The following is a 22605-nucleotide window of genomic DNA, read 5'->3' as shown; positions in this document are numbered from 1 at the left end:
TTCTGGGACTATACTAACAACGACTGAAGCTTTCACTTTAAAAGTGTGTGAATTTCTCAATAAAAACAAAACCAAAACCATGCTATTCCCACCCCCCGCCCCAGTCTGCATTTCTAACAAGTTCCAAGGTGTGGCCACTGTGGTTGCCAGCTCCATGCTTGGAGAACCCATCTGTCAGCGGCCCATCGCCGAGTACCTACGACAGGGCTGGTGCGTTTTCGGGACAAACACCCTCTTGTGTCACTTAGTTCCCACTGGATGTTACTGGTTCTGGAATACTACTTCGATGAGTAAGTCCATCTTCACAGTACCTTACCGGGACACACCTCTGAAGTTACTCAGCACTTGACTCCAAAATCGTATCATAATCCTATTACAGTTTAATCTGTTCATGCCGTAATAGTGATTTTCTGGATCACTGAAAATTTAAAGCTCTAGAATAACAATGTATTTTTTCTTGATCATCTTGATCTTTATAGTTTTAAAAGGTCCTTAGGAGGGTTCAGATTTTTGACTGAGACAGACCTGGACACAGATCCCAAACCCACGTATGTATTTGTAAGAAACACACTAACCTGGCCCAGGGCCGTGCTTTGGAAAACACACCATGGAGCCCCTTTGGGAGGTTTGCCCCGAGGGCCAAATGAGCACCAGATGCAGAGCGCCTGGCGCAGTGCTTCCCATGGTGGCCCGTGACACATCTACCATTCCAATTCTGATTTGTAAGGACGTAAATCCCACACGACAGACTCGAATGGCTCGGAGGAGGCCACACGCACATGCGCAGGGGCCGAGAGGAAGCAGATCCTCCGCTGCCTGGGGGTTTCTGCACGGTCCTTCTCCCCCCCCGCCCACATGACTTGTATCGACACCAGGAACATCACAGAGGAACATAAAAGTGTCAAACACTGATTGTTTACTTTCCATTTATTCACATTTCATGGATTACACTTCCTCAAAAACTAATACAAACTGAGATTACATTGTCTGACAATTCAAGTATTTGTTTTAGAAAACAATTTCCTATGCAAAATAGAAAGCAAACAACTTATCTGATTGCTAATGAGTCTTAACAACTGTTACGATCGCGTGTGCATCAAGCAGAGTCCGGAGTCCTAACCATGACTGCCTCTGGCCAGGAAGTCCCGGTGCTCAGAGCCGGCCCCTGCCGGCACCGTGGGACACGCCAGTTTCAACCAGATTCTCACTTCCAGAATGAGAACCAATACCCAGGGGTTTGGGAGTGAGCCATTGGGTCTGCAAAGCCTTCAGAATACACCGTGCTTGCATTCTGACTTCAGAAATCAAAGAAGAACTGACAGTTGCTCAAAAGACGTGTTTAACTTTTAAAATGAAACCAAAAAGGCTTTCTCAGTGATAACTTGTTCTGCACTTGGATAGTAAGATGGGTTTTTTTTTTTTCTTCTCCCCCAGAACAGGTAGATTCTTTTTGGCATGCAGCATATCAAAAATATGATTTAGAACTGAAATTATAAAACTATAATCCTTTTCAAGAAAATCAATGCGTAAATGGTCAGACTTGTTCTTCCCTGGAAAACACAATCTAAACTGCTTTAAAAACTGGACACACATTTCCAGCCTGTAATTCTAAAAACAAAGACAGCACAACGCTCATTTTTTTGCTTACTGGGGAACTCTCAAAAGAAGGACACACACCAGTTTAAAAAAGGCCACTGGGACACTCAGTATTTGTCAAGATGCAACACAACTGATTTCGGATTAAAGGTTAAAAACACCTCCCTTCAGGCCACACAGATGATATACGTCATAGATCCTCCAACTAAATACAAAAATTTCAGTCTACATTAAACATTTAAAAGCCTAATTTCTAATATTTTTGTTAAAAATAAATCTAACTAAACCTATGGGGCGGAATTTAGCTACTAATACAGCAGGGGAGAGAAGGCCGGCCCTCGGGGGCCAAAGGGGCCTCTTCCCCCAAGTAACACACAAATATTTAGGTTTTACAGGAAAATCCACACACACTCAGGCTCTTTTGTATGAATACGTAATTAAAGTAGAGACCAGCAAGTTCCTCAAGGGGAAGCGACATGAAGGAAATACCGCGTTGGGAGTTCCGGCACACCCGTCACACCTGTCCCTGTAATTGTCACTTTAACAGTGAGTCTTAGCAGCAACAATTTGCTGGGAATGTCAGGAAGAGAAAGCCACATATACCCACTAATGCAAAAAGATTATGAACTCTTTTCCCGGGGGGGGGCGGTGAAAGGTGACCCAATCCTGATGCTGTTCGGCCACGTCTGGCAAACGTCCCACTGGCCACGCAGAGGCGGCTACCAGTGTGGCGCCCCCTGAAAGTGCCCGAGTGGCCTCGCAGCTCCTGGGGACCACGGTGGGCCACCCGGGACAGAAGTCTGTGCCCTGCACTTCCTCGTCCTCCTAGCAGCTGGATAAACCTCACTCAAGGCTGGCTGGGCCACGGCCACTGTAACAGGATCGACCACCACATACTAGAAATCACCTGTAACAAACACTCCAGAGTATTCTTGATTCTAAAAAGAAAATGCAAAAGTAACTGCCACTCCCTCCCTAGCTTTCCCACCGTGAGAGCCTGACCTCAGCCCACAAGTGTACGCACACCTCTGTGCATTTACCCAGAGTCACACACTGGGCCAGATTCTCTCACGAAGTGCAAGAATCTCACGGTACATCGCTGGCCAACTTCCGCACCTCAGGCATTGGAGTTAACCCGTCGGATCATAAAATGGTTTCCCTGCCCCCTTTATAAATCTCTAAAAATTACAGCTTGTTTTAAAAAAAGTAACTGTACTATCTACAATTATTTTCTACAATTTTCTAAGTCAGAAGACATTACGTACTGAAGATCAGAACATACAAGTGTGAGCCCTCAGGCACGGACCCTGAGCCTTGAAACAAGATCATATGGTACCAGCATTAAATGATTAACGAGGAATGAAAGTGGACATTTAAACGTTAAAATCTGTATCTAATTCATGTGCCCAGAATCTTCCAAGAACACTAGGATCCGTTACCTGACTGCTGTGGAGAAGTGACGCAGCTCTGCTCGTGCATAACCATGGCTCCCTTCCAAATGGACATACTGAGTATCTTACTTGTAAAAAAGTGGAAACTTCAGGTATCAAATGTAGAATATACTTCTGTCTAAAGTTAAAGGCAACATTTACACACACAATTTCAATTCCATTACCTTATTGCATGTTTCCTGGCTAATCACATGGCTCATGTGTAGTAAGAGCTCCTAGGACTTTAAGTAGTAAGTAGCTCTTAGATCCATAGGGTTCATCATGGCACAAATAGCTAAGACGTATTCTTTCTTTTGTACTATGCTCTAACTTTGACTTAACTTTCATTTCTACAGGGGTTTGTTGTCCGTGGTCTATAAACTCTAAGCTACCAAATTTGTGCTTTTAGACCGCATTCCAGGCAATCCCCCTCTATTCTCTTTGTCTGCAGAGGAATAGAGAAGTAACAGCACCTCAAGAGTGAAACTACAAAACCAAAGAACAAGCTACTTGTTTCCTTTTAAAATGAAAAAGCAGTTCCTCAATCAGGTAAAGAAGCCCACAGGGTTAAAAGGCCAACGTCTGCAAATAAAAAGCTGAAGCCTCTCATGCTGGGCGGGAACATCTGGTAGTGGAGGTTCAGCTTTAGAATAACAATATGAGAAAGCACAGGAAAAATACCTCCATCGCGGCATGGTAGCGGTAGCGTGATTCCTTTGGAAAGAGTGCTGTTCTCCCAGATCAGTCAAGCCCCCAGAGAACGCTATAGGCGAGCTTCCTCCTGGACGCGGGGGCTGCCGGGAAGCTTCCCCAGCGGTGGCAGCAGACCCCAAAACCCGTGGATCAGAACAGCCTTTGGGAAGTCTAATCGATACCCTGATTTCAGCCTATTAAGAAACCACTTGTGGTCAGTTTAAGAAATGAACATTAAAAATCTTCCAAAAAAATTTCATTCAAATATATTTTACACATCAGACAGTTCTTAAGAAGGGAGAATACAGGTTCTGGACACTTAACGTTTAAAGGTTTTATTGGCCATATTAATCTTCCTCACAAAGTTTTAAGTTATCTCTAAATTCTTAGAATGTCAAAGTAAGAAGAGAAGAAAAACTGACTAAGTCTAAGGGGTGGTGGGGGAGCAGCAACTTGGCAGCAATCCCTTAGTCCAAGTGTGTTCAGGCATCCTTTTTCTCCAGTAAAATTTTGTGCAACTCATCCGCGTCCTCGCCTGTTTTTACCCGGATTAACATGGTGACTGGGATGGTGGCATTCTTCTCATCGACGGGTGGATTTGGAACACATACGATCAGCACGTTGTTCTTCCCCGTTCGGCTACACGGCATGTTGGGTGGAATCAGGACATTCAGCAGTATGTTGCCTGCATTTCAACAAAGGAAAAAGGACATCAAAACCACACAGACCACACTAGAGGTCCAGGAGACTGCAGCTTTCAGGTGCTAAATGTGAAATACAAGCTCTCCTGTAGCGAACGGATCTAAAACTGGGAGCTTCGGGAAGCTCGGGGAAAAGGGCCCGGGTCCCCTGACGCAGATGCCAGCATGGTGTCCCTCAGAGAGGCCCGCGAGGCCCCGTCGCAGCGGCCAGGCCTTCTGAGAGGTGTCCGTGCTCACACCAGACGAAGAACGCGTCAGCACGACCTGGAGCCTTCACCAGGTCATTCCAACAAGGCAGGGCGGTTAGCAAAGACACCTCTCTGTGGCTCACCGGGTAAGAGCGCTAGGATGGTGATGGCGTCACCCACGAGTCAAGCCCACAGGGAAGAAAAAGCCGAAGGTTCTGCAACCCAGCCCGGCAGGGCCTAGTGGTACCCACCGCTTCCTCATAGACCAGCCCTGGCCCCCCGCCCAGGCTCCTCCTGGCACCGGCCGCCTCCTTCCGGTGGGTTGTTCTAAGGGTGGGGCTGGGGCGAAGGGGAGCCAGCAAGGTGTTTATGGTTATTTCCTACATAAAGCAGATTCCTTTAAATGGTTAATCGCCCTTCTGTGTTTATTAAGCCATCCAATTTACCTATAGCTTCTTAGTCACATTTCTAACACAAAGTGAAACGAAAACCATCTTGGTTACTTCTTTTAACACATCTACGTTTTCTTACACTCTGTTATGCTGGTACTCAACTCAGCCTATACATAATCAGGAAATACAGGATGCATTTGATCTGATTGACTGCTATTCTGTCCCCCCAAAACACATTGCTCTACTTGAAAATCTCAATGATTGGAACCAGCAAGGTGAAGGGCTTTTATACACTATGTGGTCAGCATGATCTTGTGCCACCTGAAAAACAAGATACCCACCTAAATTGGTGTCTGCCCGCACTAACAGCTGTGTCTTCTGATTGGCTGTAGGTTTTAAATGCAAAGTACCCACACCTTTCTCTTTAAATTCATTGTCTTTCTTGTAAAACAGTTTACACCTATAGAGAAAAAGAAGCAAGGCCATCAGATACTCAAGAGACAAGTTTTCTAACAACCGCTGTTCACACTTGTGTGGAAAGACAAGGATGAACCTTTGATTCAAACTAGGTCTGGGTACAAACCCAAATAAGAAAATCTGGTTAGATATTCTGGAACCCTTCCCTATTTTTCCCAATTATTAAAATAGTGGGTCATGTGCAACTTGAAAAAAACACTTCTGAAGCTACCTATTCTCAGTTCAGTCAAAACCACAGCAAACACTCCACATCTCTGATGTGCTCCTTTGGCCCTGAGTTCAAGAGGCCGATCTGGGTCCTTTCGGGACAGGAACAAATACAGGACCCTCTGGCCCCCATCTCTCTTGCCCTTCTTCCTATTTATTTTTTAACTTTCTTCAGGACTCCTTCAATTTTTGATCTACCAAAATGCTGAAATTTTGGAAATCACTTTTTTTTTTTTAATCCATTTGAGAGAGATCAAGCGAGCACAAGCAGGGTGAGAATGAGAGGGAGCAAGAGACTCCCCACCGAGCCGGGAGCCCACCGTGGGGCTCGATCCCAGGACCCCGGGATCATGACCTGAGCTGAAGGCAGACGCTCAACCAACTGAGCCACCCAGGTGCCCCGGAAAACACTCTTAAGCAAGACCTAACTGACAATAATGTAGTCAAGTGTCTTCCCAGCTGCTCTGTCATAATCTCCTTAGGTCATGAAGACACAAATCAAAACCACTTCCTGCTCCTTCAATTTATTCCGATTAGGAAAAAATCCTTTATAGGTCATCTGCGTAATTAAATTTAAAAACAAGCAAAAGGCATTGTTGGATTCTTTTTTTAAAAAAAATATTTTATTTATTTATTTGAAAGAGAGAGCAAGAGAGGGGACACAAGAAGGGGGAGTGGGAGAGGGAGAAGCAGGCTTCCCGCGGAGCAGGGAGCCCGATACAGGACTCGATCCCAGGACCCTGGGATCATGACCTGAGCCAAAGGCAGAAGCTTAACGACTGAGCCACCCAGGTGCCCGCATTGTTGGGTTCTTAAAAGTTCTCAGAAATAACAACACTTGGGAATTCCACAGGATATGGTGATTGTTACAAACACTGACTCCGTGTGAAATTTCTGTATTTAAAAAAACACACCTAGGGAAGGTTCTAAAATGGTACAACTGACTTTTCTGTAAACATGTTTGTTAAAAAGTACTAATTTCATTTCATTGGGATGAGATAATTCAAAATTTCTCCTTGGCTTTCTTCTGAAAGCAACAGCTCTCATATAAAAACAAAAGTGAACCAAAAAACAAAACTGTTCTCATCACTGGGGAGGAAATAAAGGGCTGGTTACTATGCAGAACGTTTTGGCTGAGAAAACCCACTAAGGGCCAACCAGGTCTCCAGGAGGGGATGACACCTCCCGATGAAGAGCAGAAGTAAAAACAAAGGTGAAGTCAGTGAGGAGGTGACTTTCTTTGTGCAGGGGGGTGGAGCAGGGGGAGAGGAGGGAGATGGGGGTGGGACGGTCAAAGAAAAGCCTGTCTCTAAAGCACTTCAGAAGAAAAATACTAGAAAAGAGTAGGAAATGCCCAGCAGGAAATTTCTAGAACCTGTTTTCAAATGAACAGGTCAAGAATTCTCCCTTGTTCCCATTCGAAGAGCAGGCCCAGCCTGACCCCAGGACGGGATGCTCAGCAAATCCTGTGGGGCTGAGGTCGCCCCAGAGGCCACCTTCCACATCTCTGAAGACATGCTCACCACATGGGTTCCCGGGACTCTTACTTACTTTTTGGAGTAAAAAGCATCTTCTTCTTTTACTTCAGTAACTACTACTTTGGGCGGCTCGTCATTCTCTTCTTCATCTCCGCCTTTTATAAAAACAACACTAACTCAGTAAAATTCAAATCAAGAGCTTAAAAATGTCACAAAAGAAGTTATCCATCCCCTAACACCTCAACCTAAAAATTCCCTGTAAGCTGATGCAGAAATCAAAAGCACACATCTAACTGGGGGAGATTCACTGGATTTTAATCATTTTGTGAAAAATTAGGATAATTTTTAATGGGAACATGCTTCTCTCTTCTAAATGTTAATTTGTAGAAAACCCTAGAATGAAAAATTGTCGATGCTTATGATTCGGTGCACCAATTTTAACAGAAAAATAAACACCCACACAGACTCAAGATCACCCACTGGAAAAGGAAAATCCCAGACAGGCTTCTAAACACCTTCATCCCCAGATCTCCTGTGACACTGTGTGTGTCATGCTGAGGAATAATCAGTCTCCGCGACGGCCAAAGAAGAGGAGGACAATAAAGCTGGTTACAGGGCAGGCTGTCCGAGAAACCACCCGAAGCGCGAGCAAGCTGCTTCTGCGAGGCCCCGCTGGAGGCTCAGGCACCAGGCGCCCTCCCAGCCCCAGCCCCAGCCCCAGGGGAGATCTAGGACGCGATGATGCAAACAGCGATCCTCCGGAGAAAGATGGTCTCAGGACACACACTAAATTAAACAGCAACTCTCAGAAAAACAATTCTGGTGCCCCAACAAGTCAAAGTGACCAGGTTTAAATTCCCAAGAAGGCAGCCGTGAGCGAGGCTCTCCAGGGCGGGCCCAGGCAGCAAGACTCAAACAAGCTCACGGGCTCTCTCTCGCAGGGAGAGGTGCAGCGGCCACCAGACAAGCAGGGGGGGCTCTGCCGCTGGGCATCTGGCATCGTGCGGGGACCGAGCCTCACCCATGTCCCTCCCACAGGCAGCCTCGCCGTTCCTGGGACCGCTCTAGGAGCAGGACCACTCTCCATCGGTCACATTTAGGGCAGAGAAAAAGGGAGATCTTTAGCCTATGCTTTGCTCTGGAGGGCCCTTGCCTGAGGATGGACTCGAAGGAATGGAAGTTACCCTCCCAGGAGAAAACGGCCGGTTTCTTTCGTTCTCAAGTACTGAGAAGTGAACACCTCCTTCGAGACGTACTTTTTAACTGCTCACAAGTGTCTTCACACAATGTGTTCACAACCACAATGGGAAGAGGAGAGACTAGGCCATTAACCCCTCTTTTCAAAGAGCTAAGAACAGGTAGTGAAGGGCCTGTGACTCAGGCCCAGTTTGGGGCACTGATGTCACCCAAGGTGGATGCCTCTGAAACGTGGCTGCAGTCCAGACACATCGAGGGAAACCCCCGCCAATTTGTTCCTGGGGCTACGCAAAGTCTACCTTTTCTATTCACAGTAGAGTACTATTTTGCCATGAGACTTCACCTATGATTAAATCTCCCAAATACAAGACATGCCAGGGACACTGATGAGCAATTCTTTCAGTAAGACACAATTCTCAAGCACTGTTAATTTACTGAATTTTTTTTATGTGCGTTTAATACTTTTCAAAGTCACTGTGCCCGATACGGTTATATTCTTCATTTTTATTTTTATATTCTCAATCCTTACAGTAGCCCTGCAAAATAGGTCTTACTCCACTTTACAAAGAGGGCAACAACAGACTCAAAAGCAGCCGATCAACTGTGTCCGAGATCATATCCGGGAAACGACGTGAGTCACAGCGTGAATCCAGATCCACCTGATTCACAAATCTACGTTCGTGCCGCTAAACCCGAAACTCAGATCCAAGACAGACTTAGGAGGATAAACTTTATTATTACCTTTGTATTCGCTACTGCCGCCTTCAGCCTGTACCTCCAACATTTTCGTGGAAAATGGTGAAGACACCGGTTTATTCTGGGTAAGCTCTTTGCCAAATAAACTGGAGTTTCCAGAAGAAAACGAAAATGTAGTCAGGGGGCCAGAGTTTAAAGAGCCCAAGACAGAACTGTCGATCTTCTTGCCGAAGTTAAACGAGGCCCCCGCGGCTCCTCCGGGCGGGTCCGGCGGCTTCTCAGCAGTGTCCTCCACCTTGTTGCCCACAAACGCCAATGTTGAGTCTCGCTGCAGTTCTGCTGCCCCGAACGGGGAAGGGGACTGGGTCGCAAGCGGCATTTTCTTGGCTTCACTTTCAGAGCGCCTGCTGCCGCTGCCCCCGAGCTGCTGTTCGATACCAGTGAGGTATTTCTCGTAGTCCTTAAAGATGGGCGTCAGGTCGCACAGGGGGTTCGTGTTCACGTGCTTCGCGATCCAATCCCGGACGGAACAGTTTAAGGCAGCCAGCTGCTTGTGATAGGCGTCCCGGGGGCAGGCCGTGCTAGAGGTAAGGCCGGAGGAGGAGGGCTGCTGACTGTCACCATTAGTTTTGGGAGTTAAGATCTTTTTATCGACCAAGGAGGTAGGACCATTTGCAGCAATAGATCCTATAGGGAATTAAAGTTTGAAGAGTTTACTGAGAAGCTGATTTGATAATATCACCTGGATTTTTATGCTGTCTTCGTACTTTCTGCTTTTATTGTATCCTGTATTTTTGTGACAGTTCAAGTATGTGCACATCTAATATTTAGGAACCGGTGATCACAAAAATCAAACTTTATATAAGAACACGGTCTATGATGTGCTTGCATTAAAAATAATCTTTTCTTTGAAAAGGAGGCCCGCTTCCCCCAGAACTGTCCCAATAGTTAGTATAAAACTTAATCCCCAAGGTTGTAGGGATGAACATATATTAATGCAGTTAAAATCTTAACAGAAAGTGCTGGCTTAATCACACTACACATTCTGCCTCATTAAAACAAAACAGTGTACATTCAGAACAGCTAAGCACAATCCAACCAGCCAGGATCACTTCCCGAAAACCGAAGACTGGAGCCCATGATTCCATTCTCTGCTGCTAATCCCAACAGTTCTTGACCAATTCTCTCAAAACAGGATCAGGCAGTCACCACACCCCGGGTGACATAAATCTAGAGTGGAGGACCGTAAGTTCCTAGTAGGTGTGGGCCACACGGAAAAGTCCCTCGTACACAGAGAACGAATGAGCACATGGGAAGGCAGGTCTTTACGGAGGGTCCACTAAGAGCTTCCTCTTCTCCTCTGACCCCATAGGTCAGTTCTCAGGGTCACTGTCATTTCACAGTTGAAGATGTGGAGGCTCAGAGGCTAAGGAATTTTACCAGGGCTGCAGAGCCAGTGACTGGCAGAGCTGAGAACCTGGGTCTATTTTGGCTCAAAAGCCTGTGCTCTACTCACTTACTCTGCAAAGAGCCAACATCTCTCTAACTTCCATCCCTTTCAGTATTACCCTGTTTCTGCTCATGGAGTCCCAGGACCCAGGATCAAGTACAAGGAAAACATCTTTGCAATGTTATTTTTCAGATCATCTGTACACAGATGTGAGCGGGGGGAGGAGAACCTACTCACCAAAGGCTGCCTTGCTCTCCGCTGCTGTCCTGGCGCTGGAGAAGGGAGGGGCGCTGCTTATGCCGCTTCCGTTAGACAGTCCTTCCAAAGGCTTCCCTCCAGCACCATTACCAAATCCAGAAAACCCTCCTCCTCCAGAAGGTACAACCAAACCTTTAAAACCTTTAAAGGCCCCTCCACTATCCGACTGAAACATAAAGAAAGAGCACACATTAGAGGACTCTGTTTCATAACCAGGTAAGCAAGTGCGTGACAATACCACGTCGGCTGAGTAGCACCAGAAGCTTACGGGACCAGCACTGGAGGAAAAGGAGAAGCAGGTGCAGAGACGGGACATGAGACCGACTTTATTCACAGCGACAGCTCTGCAGTCCGAAGCTGCCTTCCTGACACAGCCATGAAGAAAGCCATTTACAGTGCAACTTGTTTTTAAAAATATATTTAAGATACAGAAGGCAAAAAAGACTAATGCACTAAATTTGTGTACACAGCCTCAGAATCATAACTAAAAACAAACCCTCTAAAATGGCTAAATCCCAAAGGAGGCCTCTTTCTTGTACTATCAATCAAAGACCATTAGCCTAAGGAAGCTGTAGAAACATCAAGTCAGGCTGACTGATGAAAGTATCTTACCCATTTTCCTATGACTTCCTAAAGCACTTCCGTAGCTTTTAGCTTCTAGAAACGTGAGCAGCTGACTCTCAAATCTTAGACCTTCCCTTGGTTGAGAAATCCAGAGGCAACATTTTTATTCTCGATTTTCTCGCTATTTCCATCAGCAAGGCCTTTCTAGTAGACCTTTCCCACTGTCGCTGGATTCCTCACATCTCCAACCCGCGATGCTCTGGAAATATCCAGCACTCCTTATGAGCTTCTAAACCTGCTCTCTGCTCCTGGAAACTCTTGGAGAAACGTTCCTCAGTTTACGTTGCTCTGCTAAAGATACCTCTTTCTTTTTTCCATTCAAAACCAGTGGTTACACCACAATGGGCGTGATCTGCTTCCTGGATCCAAGGGAGGCTCTAGGAAATATTCTCAGAAACACATCATGGCATACATGCTTCCCAACATCCGAGGGAGTACACAAACCTTACGTTTTCACACAAACGAATTATAATCATGATCTCACAAAAATATTAAACTAGAAACTTTGTTTTCTGAATGGGTTGGTTAGCCTAATATTGCAGTTTTCAAAAAACACAAACATTTCAATCACATCCACGGGAATGTCAAGATGGTTACTGATCACAGATACAATTATGGCAACAAAATTCGGCAAAAAAAGGCAAACTCTCAACTTGGATGAATTTTAATGCGTGTAATAAAAGTAGCTTAGGCCCTGACACCCTCATTTGATTTCTGATGATTCAATATCCCAAACACACCAAAGCGACAGCCACCATCTATGCCAACGCTCCACGGACACAGTGGAAGGCTCCCAGTGGCTCCTCAGAGCCCAGTATTCTGCATGAGATTTAAAAGCCACAGGACATTTATAGTCATTTTAGAAACTGTTAACAGCAAATTGGCTCTAGAATCATCATGGAAATTCAAGAACCACTGTTTAAAAAAGAAAAAAAAGGAATAGGAGTCACTCAGAAAAAGGGCAGAAGTGAATGAGGAGCTGCCCGTTTGGGCCCCACGGAACTGACACGTCCCTGGGCCCGCCAGTCTCCCTTACTCATTTTTTTCCATGGCACTTAGAGAAAAACAAAAACTACACACTCGGTGTGTCTTTTCCATCATTAGGATGTATGTTCCACAAAGCATGGATATTTTACTTACTCCTATCTGTTTTTGCCCACCAATACTATCTCCAGCGCTTAGCAGGTCTGTTGAGTAAATGGACAAACCCACGACAGGCGACCCTTGAACAACATGGGGTCAGGAGTGCCGACCTCCCCCCACCCCCGCCCCCCCGGAATATAAACGGACGCAGGCAATTCAAACCCATGTGGTTCAACAGTCACCTGCATATGGGAAAAGCCACATTTCAGCATTTAAGCAGACAACGTAACATTTATTATACAAGTTCTAAAAGTTATAGCTGAAATGATATGTGGACTTCAACTATCTATATTCATTTCCTTTAACAGCCAGAGGGCTCCCCCACCCCCCTTCCCTTGGGCCAAATCTGGATTGTGGTCTACACGGTTACACGGTTTCATTCATCTGAGGCGGGGCCATCCCTCTTCCAGCCGGTCTTCCTTCCTTCGGCTTCTCAGTCTACATCATGAGCTGCCACTCTCAGCTACACCCCGGTTTCAACCTCCTGCATGCCTCCCAGAGCTGCACCCAGCTGTCACCCCTCCTCCTGTACCAGGTAACCACCCATATATGTAGTGGTCTCCTACAGAACCTCACTTGAATGTACCCCAGGCCCTTAAAATACACTTCCCCAAGTAAACCAATCACTTCCTCCCTAATTAAGTTGTCCTTCCCCCGCTGTTATCTTCTCCATGAGAGAGCCATCAAACTTCACTAGGCTCAATACCTACATCCAACTCGTCACCAGTCTTTAAGAATGAAATTAGACCAGAGGAGACTTGGAATAACAAAACTGAACAGAGCCACCACAAAAGGTGCAGCTGAGTAGGGTCCTTCCAGCTGCCACCCAGGATGTACAAACCAGACTCTCCAGCCTGACAAGAGATGCCCAGGCCACCAAGTCAGCATGCAGGTGTCTGGAATGTATTTGAGGGCTGAGGATCGTACTGGGGTAGCATTGTTAAATGTGGAGTGATGGTTGAATGGAACCACATGATTTCAATTCAAGAGTTACAACTCATCTTTTAACCCTTGTGAACACAGGAAGGAAACATTATAACATACTGTATTAGGAAAAAATCTACATGTGAAATGCTTCTGTTACAGCTAAAGGACCCCCCCACACACACACAGACACACACAAACACACACTCCTCAATGCCAGGGAGCATTTCCCTTCCTTACTCCACCGGCCACCCACTCCTCTTCTTCTTGCCGCTCGGTTGAAATTTGTCCAGATCTACACTTTATTTCTACAACTGGGTAAGGTGCACATCTCATACTTATTGTTTTCTAACTCCCATGGTCCACCTCAAGGATTTTCACAAGTAGAGTAAACATTTTAAAAAGCATTTATCGATCTGACTGCTCCCAGGGGTAGAAATGCTCTGCAATTAGAAATCAAATTAGTGTTTAATACCAAAAGCGGTAAGAAAACACTCACTTCAAATCCAACATTTCTACGCTTTGCTTTCTTTATGGCTCTATTCTTCAAGACTTCCTCACTGGCCACTGAGAATGTTCCCACCTGCAGGTGTACAAATTAAACAGCAGTAAGATGAGGCCCAAAAGGAGAAGAAATGCTAAACAAAAAAGCCTGACCAAACTTATCTTAGTATCTGCTGGTTTTAAAGTACTGTTAATACTAGTAACAAATTATGGAGAGGGCACATAACAATAAAGTTTACGTCTACTATCTATCTTACGAATCCCAAAGCTACTTAGGTGAATCAGAAATCTTCCAGATCTACAAAAACGCAGGCTCTGAATCACAATCCAGAGGAGTACACACAGGAAAGTTCTGACAAGACTAAGACCGTCAAAAGTTTGGTAGAGGGGTGCCTGGGTGGCTCAGTCGTTTGAGCCTCCGACTCTTGATTTCGGCTCAGGGTCGTGAGATCAAGCCCTGCGTTGGGCTCTGTGCTCAGCATGGAGTCTGCCTGATACTGTTTCTCTCCCTCTGCACCCCCCCACTCTAAAAGTAAATAAATAAAATGTTAAAAAAAAGAAGTTTTGTAGAAAACTATTCAGGACCAGTTCTTCAAATTTCAAATATATTCAAAGATATGAATAAAACTTAGGATAAAAAACCCAGTTTTAAGAAGCAAAATCTATTCTTCAAAAGCCAAAAGTTACCTTAAAGATCATTAACAGTTGGTAACAGAGCCAGTTCTAAAACCCAGATGCCCAAATCTAGGATCCTCCTACTACAGTTTTCAAAAACAGAGTTTATTTTTATCACATATGCATATGATTTTTAAGAGAAACCTTGCCCATTTGCCCGTCATCCCAGAGACCACTGGCACAGCTGGGCCTCTAAGTGACCCTGTTGGAAAACTACTGCTCTTCCCAGTAGCTAAAAGTACTATGCCCACAATCAGGAATTTGGTGAAGATCTCTGGCTTTATTTCAACCCTTCTTTTACCCTGTAGGGCTGGCATAAAATACTTTCTGTAAGAAGCTGTCTCTGTAGTTATTTCAGATAATGTTAAACTTAAAAGAGATCTCTACAGGGCGCCTGGGTGGCTCAGTTGGTTAAGCGACTGCCTTCAGCTCAGGTCATGATCCTGGAGTCCCGGGATCGAGTCCCGCATCGGGCTCCCTGCTCGGCGGGGAGTCTGCTTCTCCCTCTGACCCTCCCCCCTCTCGTGCTCTCTATCTCATTCTCTCTCAAATGAATAAATAAAATCTTTAAAAAAAAAAAAAAAAGAGATCTCTACACTTAAGAGAAGGGATCATCTGGATACCTGTCTCGAATTCAATGTAAGGTCCTTTCAGACTCATTAAAATTTAACTAAATGGAAGTCCTTTCATTCCTGAAATATGTTAATGTCAAAGCAAATCATTATACAGTCGTCATAAATCGTACTAGGCACAGAATGTAACACTATGCATCAGACCAGGAAAAAACTTAGTTACCAAAGAGTTGGTTAAAAAGCACCAAGTCAGTTAGAAATGTTAAAAACCCTGTCAAAATATTAATATACTTGTGATTTTGGTTTCCCTAAACATATTAATACTTATATTTGTAAAGAAAAAAAATGTTCATACTACAAGAGATTCAGAAAGAAGGAAGATGGTTTAAGAATAAGCTTGGAAACACACTTTTGCAGATTTCTTCCTTTTTTTTTTTAAACTTAGCACCATTCTATTAACTCGAAAGGCTAACTTGGTTACGGATTTCCTTAGTGAACCGGCCAGGGAGCATCAAACTGCTGATGAGGCACTAAAAACGCAGCTGTGTTCTACTCTTTGTAAGAGAAAAATTAAAATATTTCCTCAGGGAAGACCCATTTTTATTTTGTTAGGAAAGAAACTAGGCCAATCTAAATTCTAATTCCAATGAACTTACATTTTTAGTTTTAAAAGTTACTATTTTCTGTTCAGGCTGTTCTTTAAAAGACCTTTTAATTTTACTACAAAATCTTCCTGAGGAACCCCAAAATGAATTTAAATTTGAATTTTTTTTTTTTTTAAGATTTTATTTATTTATTTGACAGAGAGAGACACAGCGAGAGAGGGAACACAAGCAGGGGGAGTGGGAGAGGGAGAAGCAGGCTTCCCGCGGAGCAGGGAGCCCGATGCGGGGCTCGATCCCAGGACCCTGGGGTCATGACCTGAGCCGAAGGCAGACGCTTAAAGACTGAGCCACCCAGGAGCCCTGAATTTAAATTTAGAAGCAGCAGGAAATCATTCTTTTTTTTTTTAATTTTTTTATTGTTATGTTAATCCCCATACATTACATCATTAGTTTTAGATATAGTGTTCCATGATTCATTGTTTGTGCATAACACCCAGTGCTCCATGCAGAACGTGCCCTCAATACCCATCACCAGGCTAACCCATCCTCCCAACCCCCTCCCCTCTAGAACCCTCAGTTTGTTTTTCAGAGTCCATTGTCTCTCATGGTTCTGCAGGAAATCATTCTTGAGGAAAGATCTTACCTCTTCTGCTTCGTCTTCTTGATCCCAATTCCTATCTGTCAATTCCTTCTCAGCAATTCTTTTGGCCATATTTTCAAACCTAAGTTAAAAGTAAAAAGAAGTGAAAAGTGCTTTCCTAGACCAAGATATAAGAACTTACAAAGAATTTTTTAAAAATATTATTTATCTGAGAGAGAGAGAGCGTGCGCACAAGCAGGAGGGGCAGAGGAAGAGGAAGAGAGAATCACAAGCAAGCATGAAGCCCAATGAGGGGCTTGATCCCACGACCCTGAGATCATGACCTGAGATGAAACCAAGAGTCCGATGGATTAACTTACCACCCAGGCGCCCCAAAAATTTACAAAGAATTTTTAAAGAATTTTTACAAAGAATGCAAAGAATTTTTACAAAGAATTTTAAAAATTCACCCTAGCATGAAATGAGATAAAAAACACAAACATTCCTGATACCAGTGGGAACTGCCTTCCTGAGAACTTCATAGCAGTGTTCTTAGGCTCTCAGTGTTACATATGCAATAAAGGGTTACGGAAGGAGGCAGTGCAGGTCTTCTAAGAACACTGGCACTCCTTCTGAACAACGCTAAACCAGCTCCATTTGAAAAAAATTAAAATAAACCATTGACTTTTTAAAATGTGAAATCTTAAGTACTGTATATGTAATCAACAAGTGCTTAATTTATTCTATGCAAATTACAATTACAGTCTTGCTACAGGCAAAACGTTTTAAATACTTAAAATTCTCTTAAAGATGATCCAGTAAAGAAGTTCATCTTTAGATAAGAACGTTAATAAGGCCCTGGAAATACTTTCCCAGCACGAGTACTCTTCTTTAGGCTACAGTTGATAGAAATAAATTTCCCAAGACTGAACACTTAATTACCCCAAGTTGTATACTGCTAAGCTAGAGTATCATTTAAAAGTTCAAAATGTAATTAATATAGATGTGTTAACACTCAAAATTTATATAGGACCTTCAAGAATAAGCCATCACTCAATTCCTCTAAAGCCACCGTGTCAGAGGGAGGAGGAGACGGGGACTGACTGTGGATACAAGCACCTAGCCAGTGCTGGTACCCATCCCTTACAATTTGCAATGTTTTCTGATCCTAATATATATTCTTTGCTATGAACAACAAAATTAGCACAACAACCAATAGAGACTCCACTGTAAGTGCCGTGCTGGCTGTTCTCTAACTCACCAGTTAAATGGACCAAAAACCCTCCATTTCCTCCGCTGCCCATCTTGCCCTGGGCAAGTGCCCAGTTCCTTCAGGGTTCCTGAAACCTGTCTAGAACCTGATGAGAACCTGATGGTCTCTGCCCACTCTCACTTGTCTCAACACCACAGACCACTATAGTTGGTTCCTTGAATTTTGTGGTCATTAAGACACGCTTTCACACATTACCCAGTTCCCTTTAGTATCTATAAAATAAAATTCAAATGTTGACATTCCAAAGTCCTTCAAAATCTGACCCCTGTAGAGTAACTACAAAGGTGATTTTCAGCTTGTAATAATACCCTAATAACACCTGAACTTTTACTTTACAAGTACGTACGGGCTTTTTTTCCTGAGTGTAAAATAAATGGTTTTAAAGTCCAAAATGCTAATACATAAAATAGGACACTCAGGCATTACCTGCAAATCCCCCTTTTTAAGGTCTCCGCCTCAAATACCTGGTCAAGTTTTGCCATTAATCTTGGTCATTCAAACAAAAGCAAACAAGGTACTTTCTGACCTATTTCCTTAGTAACCTTGAACTGTTCAGAGGTCCCACCGGGGAAATCTTTCCCTGGTCAGTAACTAACACCTCCACCAGGGGGCAGAAGAGCCGAGAAGTTGAAAGAGTCATTTTTGCTAGGAACTATTAGTAAGTTATTAAGGCAAAAAAGGGTGGAGCTGAACGTGCAAACAGTGCAGTGAAAATGTAACATCTAACTCAGGCCCACAAGTAAAGAGATAACCAGCAGAGTAAAGCAACCAAAACTAATGTAGCTGCTTCCCCAGCCTACTGTATTTATCCAACCGGTGACCCAACCACAGGGCAGGGATCTCCCGTTTGTTTACTGCCCCCTCCAAGGGCCCCAAACCTGCCCTGTCACAGCAGGTAGTCCAGCAGTCGCTGAGCGGTGATCCCGGGCGCTACTTGTTTTAGAAAATACTACAGAACTCTCAGTTTTTCCATTTTCTTGCTAGACCTCTGGCAAGTTATTTAATTGCTGTGACTCACTTTCTTCATCTGTAGAAGAGGAAAGTGTTGTGAAAATTAAGGAAGATAAAGAAAAAACTTAGTTCAGAACAGTGCCTGGAACATAAGAAGGGCTTAATAAATATTATTAAAGAAACAAGTTTTGCTAGAAGCAAAGGCTATGAAATACTATTTTTCCTCAAAATTGTAAAAAGTATAGGGTGGGAGATGAGAATTCAATTATGAGCCAGGCTTTAAAATATATTTAGCAAATCCATATTTTATTTCAAAGCATGATGCTCCAGACAATTTTCTGTGTGTGTGTGTGTGTGCGCGCGTGCAAGAAGAGGAGGAAAAAAAAATCTCGGTAAAGTACTCCGAACAAGGCCCAGCACCTAAAGAGTCTTAAGTCCTGGCTATTATTAAGAATTTAGGGGTGCCTGGCTAGCTGAGTGGGTGGAGCATGCGACCCTCCATCTCGGGCTTTTGAGTTCGAGCCCCTACGGTGGGTGTCCAGACTACTTAAAAATATTAAAAAAAAGAAAAAAGAAAAAAATGTGGGGCTTGTGGCTAAAAGGGCACCCGATTTTAAAATGATTCCTAGGTATGAAACACTGACAGGAAATTGAGTTTTCACGACTGGAGAAATTGTGCCTGCTAAGAGTTCTGTGGTCTCTGCCACCAGGTGCTGCCTCGTCCTCGGGGTTGAACCCCAGTCAACATCAGTTACCCTAAGATGAAAACAGATGTGACCATACTTGACAGAAAACAAGAAGAGGACAAGGGGGCGGACCCCGGAGGCTGGAACGCCAGGGGAAAACGAAGTCTCAAAATTTCTTCTTCGCGGAACAGAGGAAAGGGGTGATCAACAGCCCCGGGCTGCAATACGAACGTGAAGCCACGCCGAAGGGCTAGTGTAGCGAGCAGTGGAGACGCCAAGGGGAAAGAAGTACCGAGAGGAAGCGCTAGGAAGTAAACCGAGACCGCCAAGCCGGAATGGCCCCTGCCCAATCCTGCCTCTGCCTCCGCGGGGGCCGCGGGGGGCCCGCAGCCGGGCGAGCCTTACCCAAATTGGGCGCCGCAGCCACGACAGGTCGGCCCAGCGCCCGGCTTCACAAACAGCACCCGACTACGCGCCGCTGCGGTCATCCCGCCCCACCCTCCCCACTGACCCCCGACAGCCCGGGCTCCTCACCTCCCTCCTCCAGCTCAGGGTCCCCCCCTTCCAGGTTCGAGTCCCGCACCCTGACCCCAGCTCCTCCAGCCCAGGGTCCTCCTTCCAGGTCCGAGTCCCGCACCCGGACTCCGGCTTCCTCCTCCCCAGGCCCGGGCCGCTCACCCCAGCTCCTCCAGCCCAGGGTCCTCCTTCCAGGTCCGAGTCCCGCACCCGGACTCCGGCTTCCTCCTCCCCAGGCCCGGGCCGCTCACCCCGGCTCCTCCAGCCCAGGATACCCCCCCTTCCAGGTCCGAGTCCCGCACCCGGACTCCGGCTTCCTCCTCCCCAGGCCCGGGCCGCTCACCCCGGCTCCTCCAGCCCAGGGTACCCCCCCTTCCAGGTTCGAGTCCCGCACCCTGACCCCGGCTCCTCCAGCCCAGGGTCCCCCTTTCAGGCCCAGGTACCGCACCCTGCCTGACCCCGGGTTTCTCCTCCCCAAGCCTGGGCCCCGCAGCCGGGCTCCCCCTTCCAGGCCCAATCGCGTGCCGGGACCCGGCGCCCCTCCCCGAGATCGGCCCCTTCTCCTGCCACGCTGCCCGTCCGCCTCTCACCTCCCGGGCGGCCGCCGCGGCACTCGCTGGGCTGTGGGTGCGGCGGAAGCCGGGTGAGCGACCGCGAGCAGGAGCGATGTTGCAGCCGCGGGCCTCGGGTGTGAAGCGGCCGCTGCTCGCTGGGCTGAGCGCGCCTGGTCGCTTCCGGTGCGCCGAGATTCTGGAAGAACTTGGTGGTCAGCAAGCCTTGGGTCTCAAACACCATGTCCTCCAGGGGCCTCGCCTCTCTGTGTTCGGCAGTGACGGAGAGCAGCGAGATCAACCAGAGACCGCCGGAGGAACAGCGCCGAAAGCGCTCCAAGCCGCCATTTTATAACTCCAATCTACGCTCCCCCCCCCCCCGCCCAAACCAACTCTATAAAAAGGGAGGAAAGAAACGCCCGCGTCCAGCTACTGCGCAAGCGCGCCGGAGCCTTGGCGAGCAGTACCTCCCTCCGCGGGCGGTGGAGCGTCACGTAGCGCAGGCGCCTGGCTGCCTGGAAACCGTCGCCGGGAAGAGCGCCCCCGTCTCGCGCATGCGCGCGCATGCGTGCACTCACGCGCGCGCGGGGCCTCCGCAGGGAAGCCGGCGCCCGCGGCGGGAGTTTGCGCGCGGTGGTCACGTGTCGGCGGCCGGACGCGTGTGAGGAGACGGTGCAGCGCGGGTCGCTGGTGCTGGGCGAAGCGGGTGTGCGAAGCGCTAGTGACGGCACGGTCAGCCAGTGAGCGTGGCCGGGCTACGTGCGAGGTACTGAGCAGAGACCGGCGGTGGTCGGGAAACGTGAGTGACATTGGGATGCTCGGCGTCGCCAACCTGTCCCCAAGAGCTGCCCCCTCCCCCCGCGCGACCCTGCCCTGATGGCCCACGACGTGCCTGGCCGCCGAGGGCAGGGAGGCCTGGGACTGCGGAGCGCCGAGGACGGGCCTCAGTCGTGGAGGTGGACAAACGGACCCACTGGACGTCGCGCTTGTAGTTGCTTTCCGCCGTGGGCGCCGTAGAGGCGGAGGAACGTGTTCAGAATCGCGCCTCTAGTTAGGAGCCACGAAGAGGAGGTCCGCAGACGCGCTGTCACACGGCGGAACTGATGCGTGTGTTCTCGTGCTTTTGTTGGAAAACTGCAGCGTAGCGCCGCGTGCTAGGGGTTAGGGCTTCGAGCCAGGGCGTGACCGGCGCCGCCGCACGGAGCGACGCGGTGGTGTGCCCCTGCCCTGGCCCAGCGGCTCGCGAGGCCGTCCGCCGTGGGACTGAGGGAGTCAGGCCCAGCAGGAACTACTTAGGAAACTGGCTTCGGAGACGGAACATTGTTGGAGCGATGGGGTGGGGGGAGGGGGTTATGGACATCGAGGATTTGACAGTCTCAGGAAGGTTTGTGCGTCCATGCGTGTAGGAAACCAGTGTGCATATGACCTCACGTGTTAGGAGCCCTCCCGAAAAGCCCATCCTTCGACCGCTGTGTTAAGGACCCAGCTGCACGTGTAAGGGTTAAAAACAGGTGGCGCGCCTTGGACATTTAAAATAAAGCCGGGTTTATTGCCTGCTGTGATGGTGACTTCCCCCAAGACAAGAATCCAGAACGTAGAGTGGCCGGGTGTTTGTCTGTTCTGTTTTTTTCCCTGAGGATAGGTAGGAAAAGGAGTATCCAGCCAGGGAACTGGATGAGTTGTTGTCTGTCGCATTGTCCTTGTGAAGTGGATGGAATAATGCGAACTCTGTGTATGTCGCCAGGAGCCATGTGTTACTGCATGGTCTTTAATGGCATGCTCTTTAGTGGTTTTGTTTTTATCAGTAAAAAGAGAACTTACAGTACAGCCCCTTCTGGATGATGTGTGACTTGTCACAGCCATCCATCTGGTTAGTGCCAGAGCCTGGGTCTCGCTTCCAGCCCAGGGTCCCTTCCCACAACCACTGGATGCCTACTGTCGGGGACTCTACAGCTGTTTGGTGCCGAGCCCCAGGTGGCCACTCTTCCATCTGCCCCAGGTCAGCTTTTCCGTACTTCACAGTGACTGTTGTAAACTCTCATCACTTAAACCTTTCCAGCCACCTTCCTTCCTGTTCTACGTCCCAACCCCCAGTCTCACCTCTGGCTTCACCATCCATAGTACATTATAGGCACCCAACTCGTTACCAGAAGAACGAACCCTTCTTTTTCTTCACTGAGAGAAAGAAATATTATCCCAGACTTTTCCTGAGCTCCCTTCTGACCAATAGCTTGTGAA

The 22605-nt window shown here is 46.9% G+C and overlaps 1 protein-coding gene across 3 annotated transcripts; it reads right to left on the bottom strand.

Annotated features, from left to right (window-relative positions):
• Positions 1–909: 909 nt before the first annotated feature.
• On the bottom strand, positions 910–20736 carry NUP50 (nucleoporin 50). 3 transcript variants are annotated; one of them, XM_036120565.2, is made up of 8 exons: positions 20407–20732; positions 16454–16532; positions 13954–14037; positions 10743–10929; positions 9101–9742; positions 7236–7317; positions 5342–5460; positions 910–4404 (listed from the first exon to the last, which is right to left on the bottom strand). In XM_036120565.2, exons 2-8 carry the CDS (start codon positions 16520–16522, stop codon positions 4202–4204), a joined length of 1386 nt encoding a protein of 461 aa, XP_035976458.2. In that variant the 5' UTR covers positions 16523–16532; positions 20407–20732; the 3' UTR covers positions 910–4201. The 3 variants fall into 3 exon arrangements, with proteins under 3 accessions (XP_035976458.2, XP_035976459.2, XP_035976460.2); XM_036120566.2 differs by lacking the exon at positions 13954–14037 and having other exon boundaries at positions 20407–20734; XM_036120567.2 differs by lacking the exon at positions 5342–5460 and having other exon boundaries at positions 4307–4404; positions 20407–20736.
• Between the last annotated feature and the right edge of the window lie 1869 nt (positions 20737–22605).

This window comes from Halichoerus grypus, chromosome 6, assembly GCF_964656455.1.
Source record: "Halichoerus grypus chromosome 6, mHalGry1.hap1.1, whole genome shotgun sequence".
NCBI classification, from domain to species: domain Eukaryota; kingdom Metazoa; phylum Chordata; class Mammalia; order Carnivora; family Phocidae; genus Halichoerus; species Halichoerus grypus.
The sequence above is the reverse complement of the archived record's forward strand: the minus strand, read 5'-3'. Positions and strand labels throughout refer to the sequence as shown.

Coding starts and splice junctions, on each gene's coding strand:
- NUP50 (XM_036120565.2), bottom strand. CDS start 16,522: ATGGCCAAAAGAATTGCTGAGAAGGAATTGACAGATAGGAATTGGGAT. Junction 10,930..13,953: donor GTAGAAATGTTGGATTTGAA/GTGAGTGTTTTC, acceptor TTTATGTTTCAG/TCGGATAGTGGAGGGGCCTT. Junction 4,405..5,341: donor GCGGGCAGACACCAATTTAG/GTGGGTATCTTG, acceptor GTTGAAATGCAG/GCAACATACTGCTGAATGTC.